Consider the following 17,547-nt stretch of genomic DNA (forward strand, 5'->3'; position numbering starts at 1 on the left):
ACTCTAACCTACCTTTCCCCGGCCAGGATAGGGTAAAATTGCTCTCTGGTGAGGATATGGTGCTCTCCACATCTTAAATCTTTCCTTATTTTTCCAAATATAATAACATCAGGCCGAAGCTGGTCTGGCTTTCTTAATTCACTCCCAGAATGCGGCGGTGTGAATTCTCCAAAGATATCGTATTACGAGTAACTTGAGCAGTTACACAAGACAATGAAATAGTTAGAAATAGTCGCCAATCAAGTATGGCTGCTTTTAATTGGCATATCAAATGACTTGGCTGACATTGAGAAACGACAGAGCTTAATAACGCCATGAAACCTTACTCCACGCGGGCCTTGCATTCACCAAAGGAATGTATTCCAAAGTAAAACTTCAAAACCAGCTGTGGTTGATACGGAGTCGAATAGCTTTTCATACTTTGAACTTAATACTATTGTCAAATGAAACTACTGCTCTAAGTGTTGGTAAACTATCAAAAAACATATCTTTGACTTAGAATTGGCTCACAAAGCTACACGTAGATTATCAATCAACATAATTTTGATTGTAATTGAGTTAAGAAGTCATTACCAAACTGCTACGGCAACAGCTATCAGTCAAAAACATCTTAAAATTAGATTTTTGGTGTCTTGACCTTTGGAATTAACTTTGAATACGAGGTTTAAAATGCACTTTCATGTCAGCATAAACTTCACATAAAGGAGATTTTTATGACATTGTAATAACCAATCGTGTAAGCCTTCTTTATCAAAAGGAGTCGTTTTTGCGGTGATCCCTTTCGTATCTATACGGGAGGTACATGAAGCTTTTAGCAGATAATTATTGACCAGAAGTTTTGGCAATTGGTTTTCAACGGCATACTTCACGAGAGTAAAAGTCTTTAAAAAATCTGATAGGAGTGCTGAGGCCTTTTGACAAGTTTAAGGCGTCAAAAAGGAGGGGAAATCTAGAATGGAAAACAGGATTAGAACCGGTTTAAACTTGGGTCGATCGATACTGCTGATCGATGGCCGAGGGCTTGATGATTGCCGCCCGAAGAAACTTTCAAAACTTGACTTAATGTTTTTGATCAGTATATAATATTTTGTTATTTTCACAGAAGAGAGAGAGAGAGTGAAACAACATGAAACAAGATAAATGTTATGAGTAAAATCGCGAAGAAAAGTAAAGTCATAGGAGAAAAAGAATAGGGGAAAGCCTTTTTTCAGTTTTCTGCTAACCAGCCAAGTTTGTAACACACACTTTCCAGTACTCCAGTATTGGCCATTTCCGGTCAGACCCCGGGGTCAGACCAACTTCACTTTATTTCCAAGGGTCGTTCGCCCGGAATAACCTCGTTCCCAAGCACTATAACTTATCTATATTTTCTATATCTTGTATTTCATAAGTGCTACGCGGTCCACATATTCTCAACTTCACGTCAGTTATCGGATCAGTACTAAATAAGAAAGGTCTATCAAGGGCACATTTTCATGAGGGACCTCATATGGTAGACTAGGCACATCTTATAGGGAGTTATCATTGATAAGTTTTCACGATTGTACTAATTTGTCTCTACATATATGTATTATTGCCCTATGGGCACATCTAAGAACACTTTACGCAGCGTTTTTATACGATCCTATACGATTATCACAAGGTCCACCTAGGTACGCTACTCCTATGAAGAAATAGTCCCCTTTGGCACATATTCGAGCAGGGTGCTCTGCGTAAGGTTCATCATCATGTCGGTCACTGTCCCTCAATAAGCAGACAGTTCGTTCAAAGAAGGAATACAAAGACGACAAAAAAACACCAATATTTTGCAAGTATATGACCTAAGAAAGACTATTTAATCCAAGCTTGATAAATATTTATCAAAATATGCCTTTTTTCCGATGAACAGTTTGATGGAGAAGCCGATGTAAAACTCTACAAGACTCTCGACGTTGCTTCACTCTTAACTGAGTTTAGCTCAAATGGTTAGTAAAACCTTCAGAATACCTTATAAATATCTTGAATTCAGATCAGTAGGTGATTTGAAAACATAAAGTTCTTTATAGTTTATCAAAATATTTCAAATCAAGCTTATATCAACTGAACTACAAAAAGAACTTCAATTAAATAGATTCAAAACTATTTTCAAAGTTCATTGCCGTCGAAAAAGATAAAGCTTGTGGCTGTTTTTTCAATCCTTAGAACTATTTTTGAATGGGTTTTAAGAACCGTAAATGATCATTTCAGTTATAATTAACTACATATGAAATACCTAAAGGGAGGAGACAATGAGTCAAAGTACTTAAAACTAAGAAGGGGGGAAGGGGGTGGGGATTTTACCTCCTCATGAGGGGGGGCTAAAATTTTAGTATGTTTAATGTTTGTGAGTGGGGTAAATTTTTAAGGCACCTCAGGTATTTCTTAACACCAGCCCCCTTAGGCATTTATTATACATAGACGTTCGTACTGTATGACTGGGGTTTTATATATGCCCATAGCCGATCCAGTCAAACATCTGTAAATTTGTCAATTGAAATCAACTTATGTTTTTTCGGTCACAACTGACATAATGAATCTTAGTAGGGTTACTATAGTAAAGCTGCTCTTTCTAGTACTGACCGGTTTTTCTTGATTTAAATTTAACTCATTTGAATGTGCTGTCGCCATTTCGGCAAAGGGTCTATCTGATAATAACACACTTTGCTCTTATAAAACACTAAAACTCTAGTAAACCAATCATTCTATTTATAGCAAGGGGAATGAGCGCCTTCGCTCTCCCCTCTGTTTTTGATTAGCTATACATTTCCGGAGCCCTCCAGCTTTGACTAGATAAATATGTTTGATGTGCTAGCTTCTATGATAAAGGTCTTGGAATTTCTCTTCATATCCAATCTTTTCCCTCTCCAATAGATATGAAGATATGGGACATTGGTTGTCTTAAAAACAGCCTTTTTTTCTGTCTTAATTTATGTGATCTAGGATTTCAGCAAATAAGAATCCTCCAATGCATAATAAACCATGTATAGCACGGCAAGCTATCACGATTGGAGACAAAATAATCTTAGTAAAAGAAATATGGCTGACATTTTTGAGAACTCATTTATTTTCAGTCATCTTTTTTTCTGACAGCCATTATAAACCCTTATTATTATTGTGCTGTGATAAGCAAAGTATTTCACTTACCGATGAGATTGAGCCATTGTTTTTGTTTGGTTTGTATTTCCTTGATGACCTCCCTGTAATAAAACAAAACATTTCATCTTAACTTCACAATCATTTTGTTTCTACTTCTATTCAAAAGAAAGAAAAATAAAAACAAAAATTAAGTTTTTGATATTTTAATTCATATATGGAAGTCAAAAATAAAATCTTGAATAATAGCCGCTGATAATAATCGCTTGTCATGCACAAAGGTTTCAACGCCAGTCTTCATGCATAATGCTCAGTGATTCGAGGAAGGAAAAAAGAATAAACTTAATTTCCAATGAAGCCTCATACTAAAACCTTTGTGTTTGACAAGCACATCTCGGAAGTGAAGTATTGGATTTAAAAAAAAAAAAAAAAATTGAGGAAAATTTCATAGAAAAGGGGTTAAATTCAATTTTAACAATCTTTTCAGCTTGCGTGACAAACCAAAGAAGCAGTGCGCACAGGAGCCCTTGAAAATAACTAGTTACTTACAAAATTGAGTCCGTTTTGGGAATAAAATTTAGTAACTAGTTATTTTCAAGGGCTCCTGTGCGCACTGCTTCTTTGGTTTGTACTTCTTTTGTTTTTTCTATACTGCATTTAATGCAGTATAGTCACAAAATAAAATGTTTGAAATAAAAATGCATACTTCAATATACACCCTGTAGTACACCATCTGATTTTATTATTAGCTTGATTATAAACAGATTAACCTATTAATATGTACTTACAGTCTGAGCTTGATAATGTAACATCACTACCACTTCCCTGGCAAGAGGAAATAATAGCGACTCTTAGTATTTGATCATAAAAAAATATTATAAAATAACTGTTGTAAATCTGGTATTGGTTGGTTGTATGCACTTTATGAGAGCACACAGCACACCCACACTCTTTTAGTTGCATCCCTTATATTTAAAATAATGGTTATTGTAATTTGTATTTTATAAAAGAAATAGAAAACTTGCTTGCTGTGCTGTGTGGAGCTATAAAGCACTTGGATTGCAGAACACTCTCCTAACACTCCTCTTGTGTTCAGCCAACCTCTCATGCTTTATAACTCCACACAGCACATGTGCACATTTTTTTTTCAATTATTTATTATTTATATAACAAAATACATAAAAATATAATCTAATGCTCAAACAGAGGGTTTTCCAAAGACTCTGTTTCTCAAAATAGTTGAATGGACGTATAAATAAATGAAAGGGTCAATATAAGTTAATCCTGGTTTCTGATTGGCTATGCTACACACTGTACTATACATGTAGTTCTATAAATATACCTCTTTATACCTTCATATGCAAATTGCCCATTTCAAACCACATGACATTATTATGAATTATTGTTTTATGATGAACATTTACGTATGAAAGAATCAATAGACGATTTGCACTAACAGGTCACGTTACCCTACCTTTCTTAAAATGAGCAGTTTTGTTAAAATAAAAAACAGAAATGAAAAGAGCATCTCAGCATTAGTAGGGAGGCGGAGCTCATTATGAGCGAAACAGGAGAAATGGCATTAGATATGAAATTGAATGTTTTATAAGGATTTGTATGGGAAAATGCGCTGGATGGCAGAAGCTAACCAGCCAACACTTTTCCCATACAAATCCTTGTAAAATATTTGATTTTATATTCTATAGTCAATATTTCGAGCTGAAACTTTGCCGTCTTACTAAATTATGCTCTTTTCATTACTGGAGTTCATTTTGACTCATGTGGTCTTTTTAAGAGGGATGGGGTCACATGACCTGTTAGTGCAAGTCATCTATTTCCAAGAGTATCACATGGCATCACTGTAATGGGGCAACAAGCAATTCACCTTTTCGGTGATAGCCATGACATCGTAAACACTTTGTTGGATTGTGTTATGGTCACCAAAAAGTTCAGACATCGTTTTCGGATTCCTATACAAATTCACCGAGTTTAATGAGAAAATTTAGGCAGATTTCTTTAGTTAGCTATCTTAACAGCAGTAAGAAAAGCTTCAATCAAGCTAGAAAGATGATATTTTACTTGTATTTAGAGAACTAACTAAACAAACCAAGTAAAATTAATAGTTCATTTAAGGTCAGTACATTTGTACGGAAATTCGAAAACAATGTCCGAACTTCTTGGTGACCATAACACAATCCCACACAATTTATACCATGTGACGGCTAGTGCCGAAAAGGTGGATCGAAGTGAAGAGGTCTATTTGCTACCAACTTGCAGAGAGCACGTCAAATAAACATGGCCCCTGCGTGGTGTTACAGTAGTAACTCTACCTGAGTTGATCCTAAGCCAGGGTCTCTGTATCCTGGTGAATAGGATGATGAGTAAGGATCTTTTGACTTGCCTAAAATAACAAGCAGAAAAAGGAGTTATAAAGTGTGATTGTATGTGTCATATCCTAACTTGAATACCATAGACAATGTTTCTATGTCAAGAACATGTCAATTTACAGTGTTGACACTTGAACCACACCCTAATTCATCTACTGACACGCCTACTTTTGTTACAGCAGTCGGCATTCCATCTTTCATGTAATACAGTGAATACCTTACTGGCAATGTACTAGATCCAAGAAAGTGACAAAAGTAGGTGTGTCAGTGGACAACTTTGGGCGTGGTAGCGAGACAAATTTTTGATGTCTTGCCACAGTTTGGTGAGATCTGTAGTATTTCAAAAAAAATTTGTCATCGCCAAAGGCAATAGGCAACAGGCAGATCCAAGAATAGCTGAATGACTTGTGTTTCTGCTTCTTATTGTTGTCAAGAACATGGACCTTAGTGTTAAGACTGATTCAATGTTGTTTGTAGTCGACAAAACCATTTCGTCTGGGAACAACTTATCGCCTATCGCCTTTGGCGATAATAACGTTTTTTGAAATAGGTGTATACAACTAATATTCAATTACATCTAGGTGACTACAGCTAGCTTTAGGCTGACTGCAGTTAGGCATACATTGCATTGTTTCCTGATCGAAAAAAGGATGAATCCCATCAACCAACACACACTCAATGCACTTGAGTTTTGAAGCGGCCAATATGAAAAGCTAAATTTTAGTCATAAAAGTAAATATGACCTATTCTTAATGCACAAGTCAAGCATGTTAACCTTAAGCTCTCCATGTAAGGTTGCTCTGACTTTTATGTTAATTCTATTGTTCTCGATTCTCATATTTAAAGCTCACCGCTAATTAGTCTTACATCCACTGATGATGGCAGAGGTCAATGCCAAAATATGTATGTTAAACTCAAAAGTGTAGTTCTGTTTTTAAAATGCTTAACTTCACTGATCACCTTCAGACCATTTAATAACATAAATAGCCTGCATGACAGTCTTAACAACTTATAAGATCTAACACGACCTTCTCCCATAAAGCCTCAGTGGCCAAGCAGTTGAGATCTCGTCTAGCAAACGAGAGGTCAGTGGTTCGAGTCCCGTGAGAACCCAACTGAGGCAGATTTTTTAATCTGCTTATACACTTGATGTACCATACACTTAACATACAACTTATAAGTAGTCTATCCTATAATTGCTTCCAGTTTAAAACTAGTAAAGTTAATACAGTTCCTAATGTTCCTTTGTAGACTGTTTCAGCAGTGCTATTGTGGAAGGTTCCTATACAAAGCTACACTTTAGAACTTTCTTGAAAACTGATTCGCAATCTGATGGGCCCATGAAAAGTAAATGTCTATCCTACCAACAATCTTCCAACAACCTGCTGATAACCTCTAAACACTTTTGATTTTGTTTTTGGGGTCGATTCTTTAAAGTCTGTTACCCTATAATCATTATCAACCCAACCATTGCATGATCAATCAAGCAAATCCATGAAAGGTTGTAATTGTCAAAGTTAAATAATGGCATACTATATTAAATACTTTACACACAGCCTCAAGACTTATAAATAGCTTTTTGATTTGCACCAGCATGAGCAGCTCTTCAAATTTTATCCATGAATTATCCAAGCTTACGACTAACACTTGATGTCTTAGTTTCATGGCTTTAATCATGACTTGACACCCAGGGGGTGTACTCGGGTGGGTAACATGACGGGAAGGTCCGACATATTTTTTTGGGTTGACAATTTTCGTTCTGGGTATTTTTTTGGGTCAAGAGACCTGAGCCACGTATTTTTTTAAGTCTTGAAATGAAACCCGTATTTTTTTGGTCGTCACATCTCCAATTTTGATTTTTGTATCAGAAAATTATTTGTTTATTTTTTCAGCAAGGCATGAGTGAGTTCCATAAACTGAATTCAATAAATCAGTTTTGAAGTATTTAAGTCTTGTATTTTTTTTGGGTCAGAAATTTGGATGCCATGTATTTTTTTAAGTGTAAAATTTTAGGTTTGAGTATTTTTTTTTGGTTGCAATATGAAGCTCCATCGGACCCCCTCCACCCCCCCCCCCCCCCCCCCCCCCCCCCCCCGTCATGTTACCCACCCAAGTACACCTCCTGGGGCTTGACAGCCTACTTAATATGTTCTTGAAGGATTGATTAGAATTGATTTTAACTTTAGTTACTCTTCTGGAGGCAATTAATTTACAGAGCAATAGCATTGCTGGAATAAAATATGAATTTCCAAAATGTGTTTGAACTGTAATAAGGATTGCCATATTTGATGAAAATTATTATTGTTAAAGCATCACAGTATATTTTTTGTGTGAAAAAGCATTTAAGACTTAATATATTAAGGCACGCATAGGTTTGCAGAAGAATATAATCCTATATGGCTGATTTTCCAATTTTTGCAATTCCCATTAATTTCACTGAAATATTTGAATATACTTGGCCTTTCCTTTATTTGATAGAAATTATCAACAGTAAAAGGTTTCTGAAATATTTGATTTCCCTTCTGCTAGTTTTTGAACTTGCGTTTTAAGCTTTTTGATCACAATTTCTTCTTTTAAATGGCATTTTTGCTGTTCTTAAGCCCCGTTTACGCTGGCAATTTTTGTGGCGATTTTTGCTGCAATTTTTGTGGCAATTTGGGGAAATATGAAATCTTTTGTCTCATCCTTCAAAAGAGACATTCGTCTAGGAAAATCTTGGTATCCTGAAAAAAACTTTACAAGTAAATTCTTTACCATTACTTATTATGGACAAAATGGGAAAAAAATTGCAGCAAAAATCGCCACAAAAATCTCTAGTGTAAACAGGGCTTTATGATCCTATTTTTAACACTGATGTTTTTTCACTTCATAATTGCTACTTTGACATATTTTCATAATAAGTTTAACCTCATTTACATTTTAGCTTTTTTTGTTATTAATTTTGTTATTTCTTTCTTTAACTTCCTCAATCTTTATTGAATCTTTATTGACTATGTTTTATTTAAATGTAGACAGTTTTATAAGACACACTAAGAATGAATAGTGGAATTAATGTATTACTTAGTCTTATACTGAAAGATGAATTGCTTTGTCTTGGCAATTCATGTCCTTTTTTTTTCTTTTGGCAATCAACTCTTTACTTCAAGTATTACCATATGAATGGAAACTTTTCCAAGTATTAAATGAAAAGAAACGATAGGTTTAAATGGAAAAGCAGTGTGTGTTCTAAACTATACAGAACACAACAGAGTTACTCATAGTAAATTGATTTATGCATAATGTATATGTTTCAACTTTGTAATCCATTGAACATTTTATTCTTAAGTCAGCAAAAAGATTTTTTAAATTTATAATTTTGTCAAGTTTTCCTATATTGAGATCATTGATTTAACAATATCAAACCGAAATATTTTCAAGGTTGTGTTATGTATCACAAATACAAAAGAAATGAAATGTTATGTAAACAACAAAAAATTCAATTTATGATCTAAAGATTAAAGATTGATTCTCCTATGATTATAACTGTTCGTCACTAAGATATTTTTCTGAGTTAAACCCTTGCATGTACTCAAAAAGGGATCACTGCCATACATACCTCCTCTAACATTTTATTCACATTATTAATTCAAGTGAAATATTGTTCAAGTCTGCTTGATAAAAATTTATTCATGTTTGAATCATACAAAAAAAAAATTAGAAAAAATCTGAGTTCCATATATAATCCACCTTCATCCTCTATCAGATCAACTGCTGTTTCTATTTACAAACATTCTTGTAAAATATGAGAGATGAGGCGGTAAGCCGTGTGGGATGGGCTCATAAATCATATACTGTAAGAACATGCGTAATAGGTAAATTACGAGCCTTGTATGAAACGACTGAAGAAAAGGGGCCAATGGGCCTTTCACAACTTCAAGTCGCATGATACACCGTGCTGATGAAGCCCAATACAGGCTGAAACAGCTGTCCACAGTTTCTAGTTGAGCTGGCTCATTTTTTATGTGACTTGAAGTTGTGAAAGGCCCATTGGCCCTCTTCTTCAGTCGTTTCATACAAGGCTCGTAATTTACCTATTACGCATGTTCTTGTAAAATATGATCAATTCAAATTGAATTGTTTTATTTTGGAGGCATTACTACACCATTATTACATATGTCAAGACTTCTAAAGAATAATTTTTCCAGTACTGATAGAAGATAAAATGAGCACCAAAAATCCCCTGTAGCTCAGCGATATACAGCAGAGTAGCTGCGACTGCGATAAAGAAGGCTGTAGTTTTCATTGCCATCGGGGAATCATGTTTTTGTGCTAAATAATAATATTATCCTCTCCTATACTATTATTTTATGAATGGTAATTATTACCTTTATGTATAAACCTAAAATTTACAAGGAAAAGACTTAATAATATATCCTGGTTGAAAAAATCAGCTCCCATTCAATGTTACAAAATATTCATTTTATGCAAATTTATTATCAATTGAATTCACCATTTTTATTTTTGTCAATTCTCCAAAAAAGATAAATTATGATCCCTCAAAATAAATTATTAACTCACAAATCTAAAAAACTCTTGACCTAAACATAACATTTTAATTGAGCTACTGAATATTGTCAAAAAAAACTAGTTTCCCAATAATTTGAATAAGATAATATTAAGGGGTTTTTTTTCATTAACTTGGAGCTGGAGATTTTTTTATTCTTTTTTGTCATTCTGTTTATTTAGCTGTGCAATGCTTCAAGTGTTAACTGTAAAAATTTATGAAATATCAATTTTGTTTTCTTTCTATCTGCTCTTTTGATTCCAAAGAAAATATAAAGCAAACAAGGCTATAGTAATTCATATCATATCTTTTTCTTTTATAGAAAGAGGAATTAAGTTTTATTTCTTTCGATATTGTTTTATTTTGACAAAATGTGTTATTAGTTTATTGATAGAAACCAGTCTTGTAAAATTGCATTTAACTCAGGATTTTGAAAAAATTGCTGGAAAAAAATCATTACAAATTAAATAGTCAAATAAATTTTGTCCTCAAAAAGGTTTAATTAATATTCTTGCTTTAAAAGTAAATGAGCAAAGGGCTCAAGGTCTGAAAGCTTAGTAAAATTGATTGTACTTTTTCCTCAATGGTGTTAACATTATAGTCATTAATTTTGGTTATGATCTTTACACCCACGCAGTCTTGACCATGAATAATAGTTCCAAGCCAAGGTTGAAGTTGCCATGCATGATAAAAAGTATAGTTTTGCTATGCGCGGAAACTCCAGCCTCAACTTAGGACTATTATTCATGATCACTGAATGGAACTTTAAAAAGGAGTATTGAGGATCAAACTATTGCTCTCTTACTTAGCAGGATGCAGTGCACTAATCGACCAATCCATGTACACTTGATCCTTAACACAAGCTGTATGAAGTAACAATTATAGATTGAACCACTGACCTCTTACTTATCAGCCTGCACACTAACTAAGCAATGGGCCCATAGTTTGATTCTCTGTTACCAGACACACTTGTTTTAAGGAGCCAGAGTGGCTTGGTTGGTTAGTGCGCTGTTTGCTAAGCAAGAGGTCCATAGTTTGATTCTCAGCCACCCCAAACACTTGCTTTATGGAGTAAGTGTGGCTGGGTTGGTTAGTGTGCTGCTTACTAAGCAAGAGGGCTATATTTAGATGACTACTTTCCAGCTAAGCGGTGAACTCGGTGTGCAACTGGCCCTAAGCTTAAAAGAACTAAGCAAACATGGCAGTAAAGTGAAATTGTTTTTATTCTTCCTTTCTATATTTTCTATATTTTTATATTTTAGTCAAAAGAAAACAGTAGCCTGATAATGAGGGTCGGCAGCAAAACAGCTAAACACACTGTGATTGGCTAAAACAAAATTCACTTCTCAGCTTGTACCTACTAATATGCACCACAATAACCAAATACCATACTTGGCCCTCAAAACAAGAGTGTGAGATCAATGAGAATCAAATCAAGAGGTAGCATAACCCACAAATGTCCTCTAAAATGTGATGTTCCTGAGGACCTCTTATTTAGAGTCATCACAATTACAGACAATATTAATAAATCTCCACTTGCTATGGTTGAAATGGGCAATTTGGCTTCTGTCATTCAAATTATCTCAGGCCATAAAAAGTTGACGTATTATGGAAGTCATAATGACTCACCAAAAATAGCAGTCTTGCAGAGACAAAATCTCAAAATAGAACAGTTTTCACTCACATGACAAGGCAGTCATATTGGTGTACCAAACAATAGAAACTTTCTGCACTGTTTTTGTATAAAAATATAGTTCAACTCCCGGAGGATAAAACATGTATCATTTTGGTACACCAACATGGCTGCTATGACATCACGTGAAGACGCTGTCTTATTGTGTTTTAACTAAGCTTTTCTACCCTCATAAACACACACACACATAATATCATATGTATAATCCCCATATCTAGTGTCTGTGAAGTAGTATGATTTCTTATCCTCTAGAAGTTTAGGAAGACATGAGATTAAGCAACTTATTCAAGATCATTTAGTTATAGTATATTAGGACATCTTAGAAATACTGATCAAAAGAAAAGCCTTACTATAGTGTTATTAGTCTAATGGCTAGTGATTATTACTTAAGTCCTGGAGATCAATTATTTGTTTTAAGTACTCCTCAAGTCATGCACCTTCTTAGTATTAAAGGCAAAAACACTTAATTCACGCGGCCTCCAGTCTACACCAAGGACCTATTAGCTGGTACCAGCAAATTGCTTGGAATATTTTGTCAAATAATTACCGATTGGATGATTGGGCTAGCAATAACCTTACCCATTATGGAAGACAGGAAGTTTTCTAGTTACCTCATTTGATAGGAATCCAACTTAATAATACAGTATTCACCAACACTAGGTTGTATCTCTCCGATTCTGATTGGCATGAAGACTATGATATATAACCATAAAAGGGTCAACTTGGCATACCGTTTTTTTCCCATAATGATATATTGTTACGGTCTCTCATTTATCCCTATTTTTTTTAGTTTTATAATGTTTTGTGGCACATAAATATAAAAAAACTCAAAACCACACACCTAAACTAGTATTCTAAAGTAATATGAAACAGTTCTTCATTTTCCTGTTTAAAACAGTTTTTATTCTGCAGTAAAATCTATTCCACAATATTTCAAAATTCAAAAATCAAAAAAGGGACCAGAAAACTAAACTTTGGATCATATTTCTGTTGACATATTTATTGAAGAAAAACGTTTATTAACATGCGATATGTGACTTGATTTTCTGGCAGTAGATTGGACATCCTAATTTAAATAACAACTTCCTTAGTTGAAGACAGTTAAATACTCTTCAGTAGTTCTTTCTTCTATTGGTTTTATCATCACTTTTTGTTCAGTAAAAACTTTCAAAATCATATTTCATTCATGTTTTAAAAATGTACTAAAAAACAGTACGAATACTCCATTTCACAGTTCTTTTCAATGTGACCACGAATAATAGTTCCAAGTCTAGTTTTGATGCATAGAAAACTATACTTTTTATAATTATGCAGCAACTTCAACCTCAGCTTGGAACTATTATTCAGTGGTCACTGAACGGAACACTGTAAAATGGAGCATTGATAACAAAATGGTGATCTACTCCTCTAAGTCTTCAGTTTAGAGTGGTTAAGATATGAATGATACTTTTTTCTTACATTTTTTCTCAAAAAAAGACTCTGAACTCTAAACTGAAACAATTTTTAATATCAGTGATTTCCGGAAGAAAATAACTAGCATGTTTTTAGCATGTTACAGCAATCTTTACAGTAATTACAGTTGTTTGCTATTGCTTCATGAGTGGTTCTGTCTAGATGTAGTTGGAGTCAGTTGATGGGAAAAAAGACTTTTTAATCTATATAAAAAAGCTTCAATAATATAATATGTAACCAATTTATCTCAAAAGTTCTTATTTCAATACATTATAGTTTTCATACTGTACACAAAACTCTTAAGCTTGTTTAATGTTATTTTAAGTAAAATATACTGGGATCATAATCTTTATGCCAGGAAAAAAAAAATTTTTTCCTTCAGTCTTTTTTTCTGTTTTGAAAAAAATGTAATCCAAAAATAAACAAGCAGTTAAGAATAAGAATTAGCACAAGGACAATCCTAATGTGTTGCCAAAAGAAAAACAATTTCTTAGATTACTTTTTCTCTGACTTTTTAATTAGTAATTTCACTAAAAAAGTGTATATGTTAAAAAACTGATGCAATCATTTTTAGTACGAGTGATTTCAAATTTCAAATTCTTTTTTTCCATGTAACTCTTTATTCTTAAATGTAATCTTACTACTAAACAAGTGCCTCAAGGTAAAAATTACCCACTCAAGGAAGTACTTTCTGAAGACGAAAAAAATAGCATTTTCCAAGTTTTAATATAACTTGTCACTGAGGAAGAAAGAAAATTAAAAATTTCTCAGCATGGTTTTTCGACTCACAGTTATTCTCCTGACTGCAAAAGTTAACATGATTTTCTTTGTCAATTTTGTCGATTCTGATTAATCTAAATTATTGTCTGCGATAACATGAATACTAAGTTTACTCTTCTCTTTCATTCTCAAACATTACTTCCCAGATATTCAGAAGATAAATTTTGTAGACAATTTATGGTAAACAGAAGCCAAAATCTAACAATGTTGCCGCATAACTTATTATTCTATAATTTTGATAATCTACCTACATTTTTAAAATGAAAAATAAAAAAACATTTCAATTATTTTTATGTAAGTCATAGTTACATTTATGACTTACATATTGACTGGTTTTGTTCTTAAAGCTTCAAGATTAAACATTAACTTTTATGATTCTATAGAATTATTTTATAGATAATGAAAATGAAGTTGTTTCTCATCAAAACTGTATCACCTCAAAATTCTAGTTGTTTTTATGACTTTCTTTAATCAAAATCAAAGATAGAAGTAAAGACAAGTTTATTGACATCTTTTTTTAATTTTTGTCGTTGTAATAATCTTCATATAATGCATATTAATACAACATATCATAAACAAAATTTATATACTTTTTCTAACAATGGATTGCTTTTTAAGGCAAAAGGTAATGCCAAAATTATAGAGGTAAACTCGGAACAAATCTCAATAATTTGATAAACAAGGTTATTCTCATTTTTTCCTTTAAAGTGGGAAGAGTAAAATTAACGAAAAGAGAAAAAATAACTTTCGAACTCACCAACTTAATGACCAAATTCAGCAAAATTGTTTTTTTCATTTATCTATATTTCAATCTTGATTCAAAAGCATTGCTTAACCGTATGCAGTTTGATGTGACAGAAAGCCCAAGAACGTAAAGCTGTATTTGAGATAACTCATAGAGTAATAATAGAAGCCATTGAAAGTTTACAGTCTTTGAACTGTTGTTTAACTAAAGCTGACGATAAAATGATATGAGTAAATATACAGTCAGTATTTGGTTCTGTTTTACCAACTTCACCAGCATATTGAATAACAATTACCAAAAATATATCTGTCTTTAACCATTTTTTTTCAAACGATACACTTTAACTGTAATGCTTTTTAAAGCAATGAAGGCTATCAAAAATGGAATATTTTGTTAAGACTGTCAATGCTTTAAATTCATAGTATCAAATTCTGGGAGAAATCCTTTGTTGAGTGACTCATTCATTGAAAATATATATATTGGCTTTTTTGTTTCGAACTGTGGTTAAGCAATTTTTTTTTGCTAAGAACATTTTGTATTCCATTGAAATATATACATACATATATTAAAATGAAGCATATGCGTACCATCTGATACACCGAACGTCTTAACTTAGTTGTGATGAATTTTGTTAAAGAAAAGATTAAACGAAATATACGCCATAAATATTTATGATATTATTGCTAGTATATCGATATAACGAATAGCACTGATAGGTGGGGTGGAAGAGCATTTTTCCACGATTATCTTTGTTTTGTGGGGTCATACCAATCGAAGATGATCCGCAAAATATATTCAACAAATAACACAGTCATTTGAATTTATTAAATTTTTGAACAATTAGCGATGAATTCAAGGTCTTACAGTAGTAGAAAATTCTTATTTCAATAGGTCAAATAGACGGGAGTTCGAACGAGGCTTTTTTGTAAGCGTTTCATTGTTCGTTAATAAAAATGGCGAGTTTTAACTCTATTGGCAATATATTGAGAAAAAAATGAGAATAAAATGTTAAACGGTTTGGTTGGAAAATCTGAGCTTAGAGGAACTTAACAGAGGTTTGGTGATAATAATTTTTTGAGTATTCTAAAAAGTACGCCATATTCAACCAGGCGAAGACGGCAAAAATCAAGTCACGCCAAGACCATACAACAATTAACGATGGATAAAAGAAACAACCATTAAACGTTCGCAGACTTAACATTTTCACTGTCTTTTCATCAGATCTAGATATATTTTGTTTTCTTAACGGTCAGGTTTTACTTTATAAACGTTGTATTAGGAATCTAGTCACACGATCCAACGATTATGCCATATAGAGAGGAAGCGACGGACAAAGAATAATAACAATAGTCAATAGCCAAGCGCACGAGTCATACAAACAAACTCGCTTCGTTAAACTCAAGCCCAAGAATAATTTTCCCAATTCCTTTAAAATTAAATAAATTCTTACCTAAACTTGCGAGAGAATTAGAAGAAAGGTAGTTTGAAAAACTCGTTTTTCGAGCTAGAAACTCGCTATCCACATCGTCGATGGAGCCGTATATACCATGGTTGGATTCATTGTGGTAACCCTAAGAATATATACAACAACAACAAAAACGTTTCAAATTTGCCTTGAAAAAATACTTTGGAATATTTACTTACTTTGTATTAAGTACTGCATGCAAGATTATCGATAACATATAAGTTGATATTTGAGGATTTTCTTTATAAAAAATAGCCGAGACAAATTCATTTATCGAGTCAATGGCTCAAAGTGGTTGACGGACGGACCTTCAAATGTTTTCCCATGCAAAACAACAGTTTTTAAATCTCAACAAAAAACCTAGAGTTCCCGTTCGCAGTGCGTAGCGTTTTAATTCCTTATTTTCTGTTTCTGTTAATGTTTAGTTAAAATGAGTATAATGTTTTGTTTTACTGTGTTGTTTTGAGTGATTGGAATAAAAATATGCTCTTGCGAGCAAAACTATACATACCCTGTCATAACCTGAGACATTGGCTTGCCACGTGGATGATTCGTCTAAACCACCTACAAAAGAAATTCTCTTATATTAATAGTTAACAGCTTTATTTTAATTTGGGTACAATTCTTGATGTATACTTGATCAAATGACCGAATTTCACGAGCATTGGCCATGTACAACAGGTTCTACAGACATTGCACTGGAGTACGGTTAGGTATAACGTGTATTAAACTAAGTATGGCACCTGTTCTGTGTAACGATCCAGACAAGCTTGACTCGGCTAATGTCCCTGCAGACTTTCCACCCAAAGAACCCGGTGGAGCGAACATCTACGACATAACGAAATAATAAAGATGAGGTAAAAATAAAGCCAGGTCTTCGCGCGACAGATCCGATAAAATTTCATATCACGTAAAAAAACAAAATGCTATGAAGGTACACTCTTGATCTCTATACATCGATGTATAACTAACCGCGCTAAAGTCCAGGAGATCGCTTAATTCCTTGTCTCCGCCAAGTGTATTCATTCGTGCAGTCAATATGCTATTGAACCTTCTTTCTCTCCAGTTCTGGATACGCTTTGGTTCGTTAGGTCTAGAGTTATACTTGCTCAATTCCAAGTTAAAATGATGGAAGCTCCTACGACGTAGCGAATACACAAAACACCTCGAGCACACTGGATCAATTAGTTAAGCTCTCCAAAACGATTCCTGAAGGGTTTTCTCTCTACCGACAACACAACTCATATGCCCGAACAGCCCGTTGCCTTCGGAGGAATTCCCTTCTATACTGCAATGGCTTCTTTTTGGTGCAATTGTTAGGAATTTTCGCGTGGCTACCCACTATATATTTTCATCTTATCACTTTTTTTG

The 17,547-nt window shown here is 33.6% G+C and overlaps 1 protein-coding gene and 1 long non-coding RNA gene across 7 annotated transcripts in view; one reads left to right on the forward strand and one right to left on the reverse strand.

The window, feature by feature from the left end:
- The window catches only part of LOC116301520 (transcription factor 12), a 43,129-nt gene extending 25,582 nt beyond the window's left edge, over nucleotides 1-17,547 (reverse strand). For 2 of the 6 annotated variants that reach the window (XM_089027156.1, XM_089027157.1), the window contains exons 1-7: nucleotides 17,149-17,544; nucleotides 16,920-17,004; nucleotides 16,688-16,740; nucleotides 16,162-16,282; nucleotides 5,442-5,512; nucleotides 3,900-3,936; nucleotides 3,163-3,215 (exon numbers count right to left, since the gene is read on the reverse strand). In XM_089027156.1, coding sequence (XP_088883282.1) covers nucleotides 3,163-3,215; nucleotides 3,900-3,936; nucleotides 5,442-5,512; nucleotides 16,162-16,282; nucleotides 16,688-16,740; nucleotides 16,920-17,004; nucleotides 17,149-17,202 — 474 coding nt within the window. In that variant the 5' untranslated portion in view covers nucleotides 17,203-17,544. Of the gene's footprint in view, nucleotides 1-12; nucleotides 168-3,162; nucleotides 3,216-3,899; nucleotides 3,937-5,441; nucleotides 5,513-16,161; nucleotides 16,283-16,687; nucleotides 16,741-16,919; nucleotides 17,005-17,148 lie in introns of those variants that run through there. The other 4 variants (XM_089027159.1, XM_089027158.1, XM_089027155.1 and 1 more) reach the window with 4 other exon arrangements.
- LOC116301522 (uncharacterized) lies at nucleotides 1,730-5,821 on the forward strand. The gene is made up of 3 exons (XR_004197745.1): nucleotides 1,730-1,811; nucleotides 1,889-1,964; nucleotides 5,678-5,821. It is a non-coding gene; the product is annotated as an uncharacterized LOC116301522 (long non-coding RNA).

Source organism: Actinia tenebrosa, unplaced genomic scaffold (assembly GCF_029948245.1).
Source record: "Actinia tenebrosa isolate PJP-AT-01 unplaced genomic scaffold, QUT_ActTen_1.0 PGA_scaffold11__36_contigs__length_13525064, whole genome shotgun sequence".
NCBI lineage: Eukaryota > Metazoa > Cnidaria > Anthozoa > Actiniaria > Actiniidae > Actinia > Actinia tenebrosa.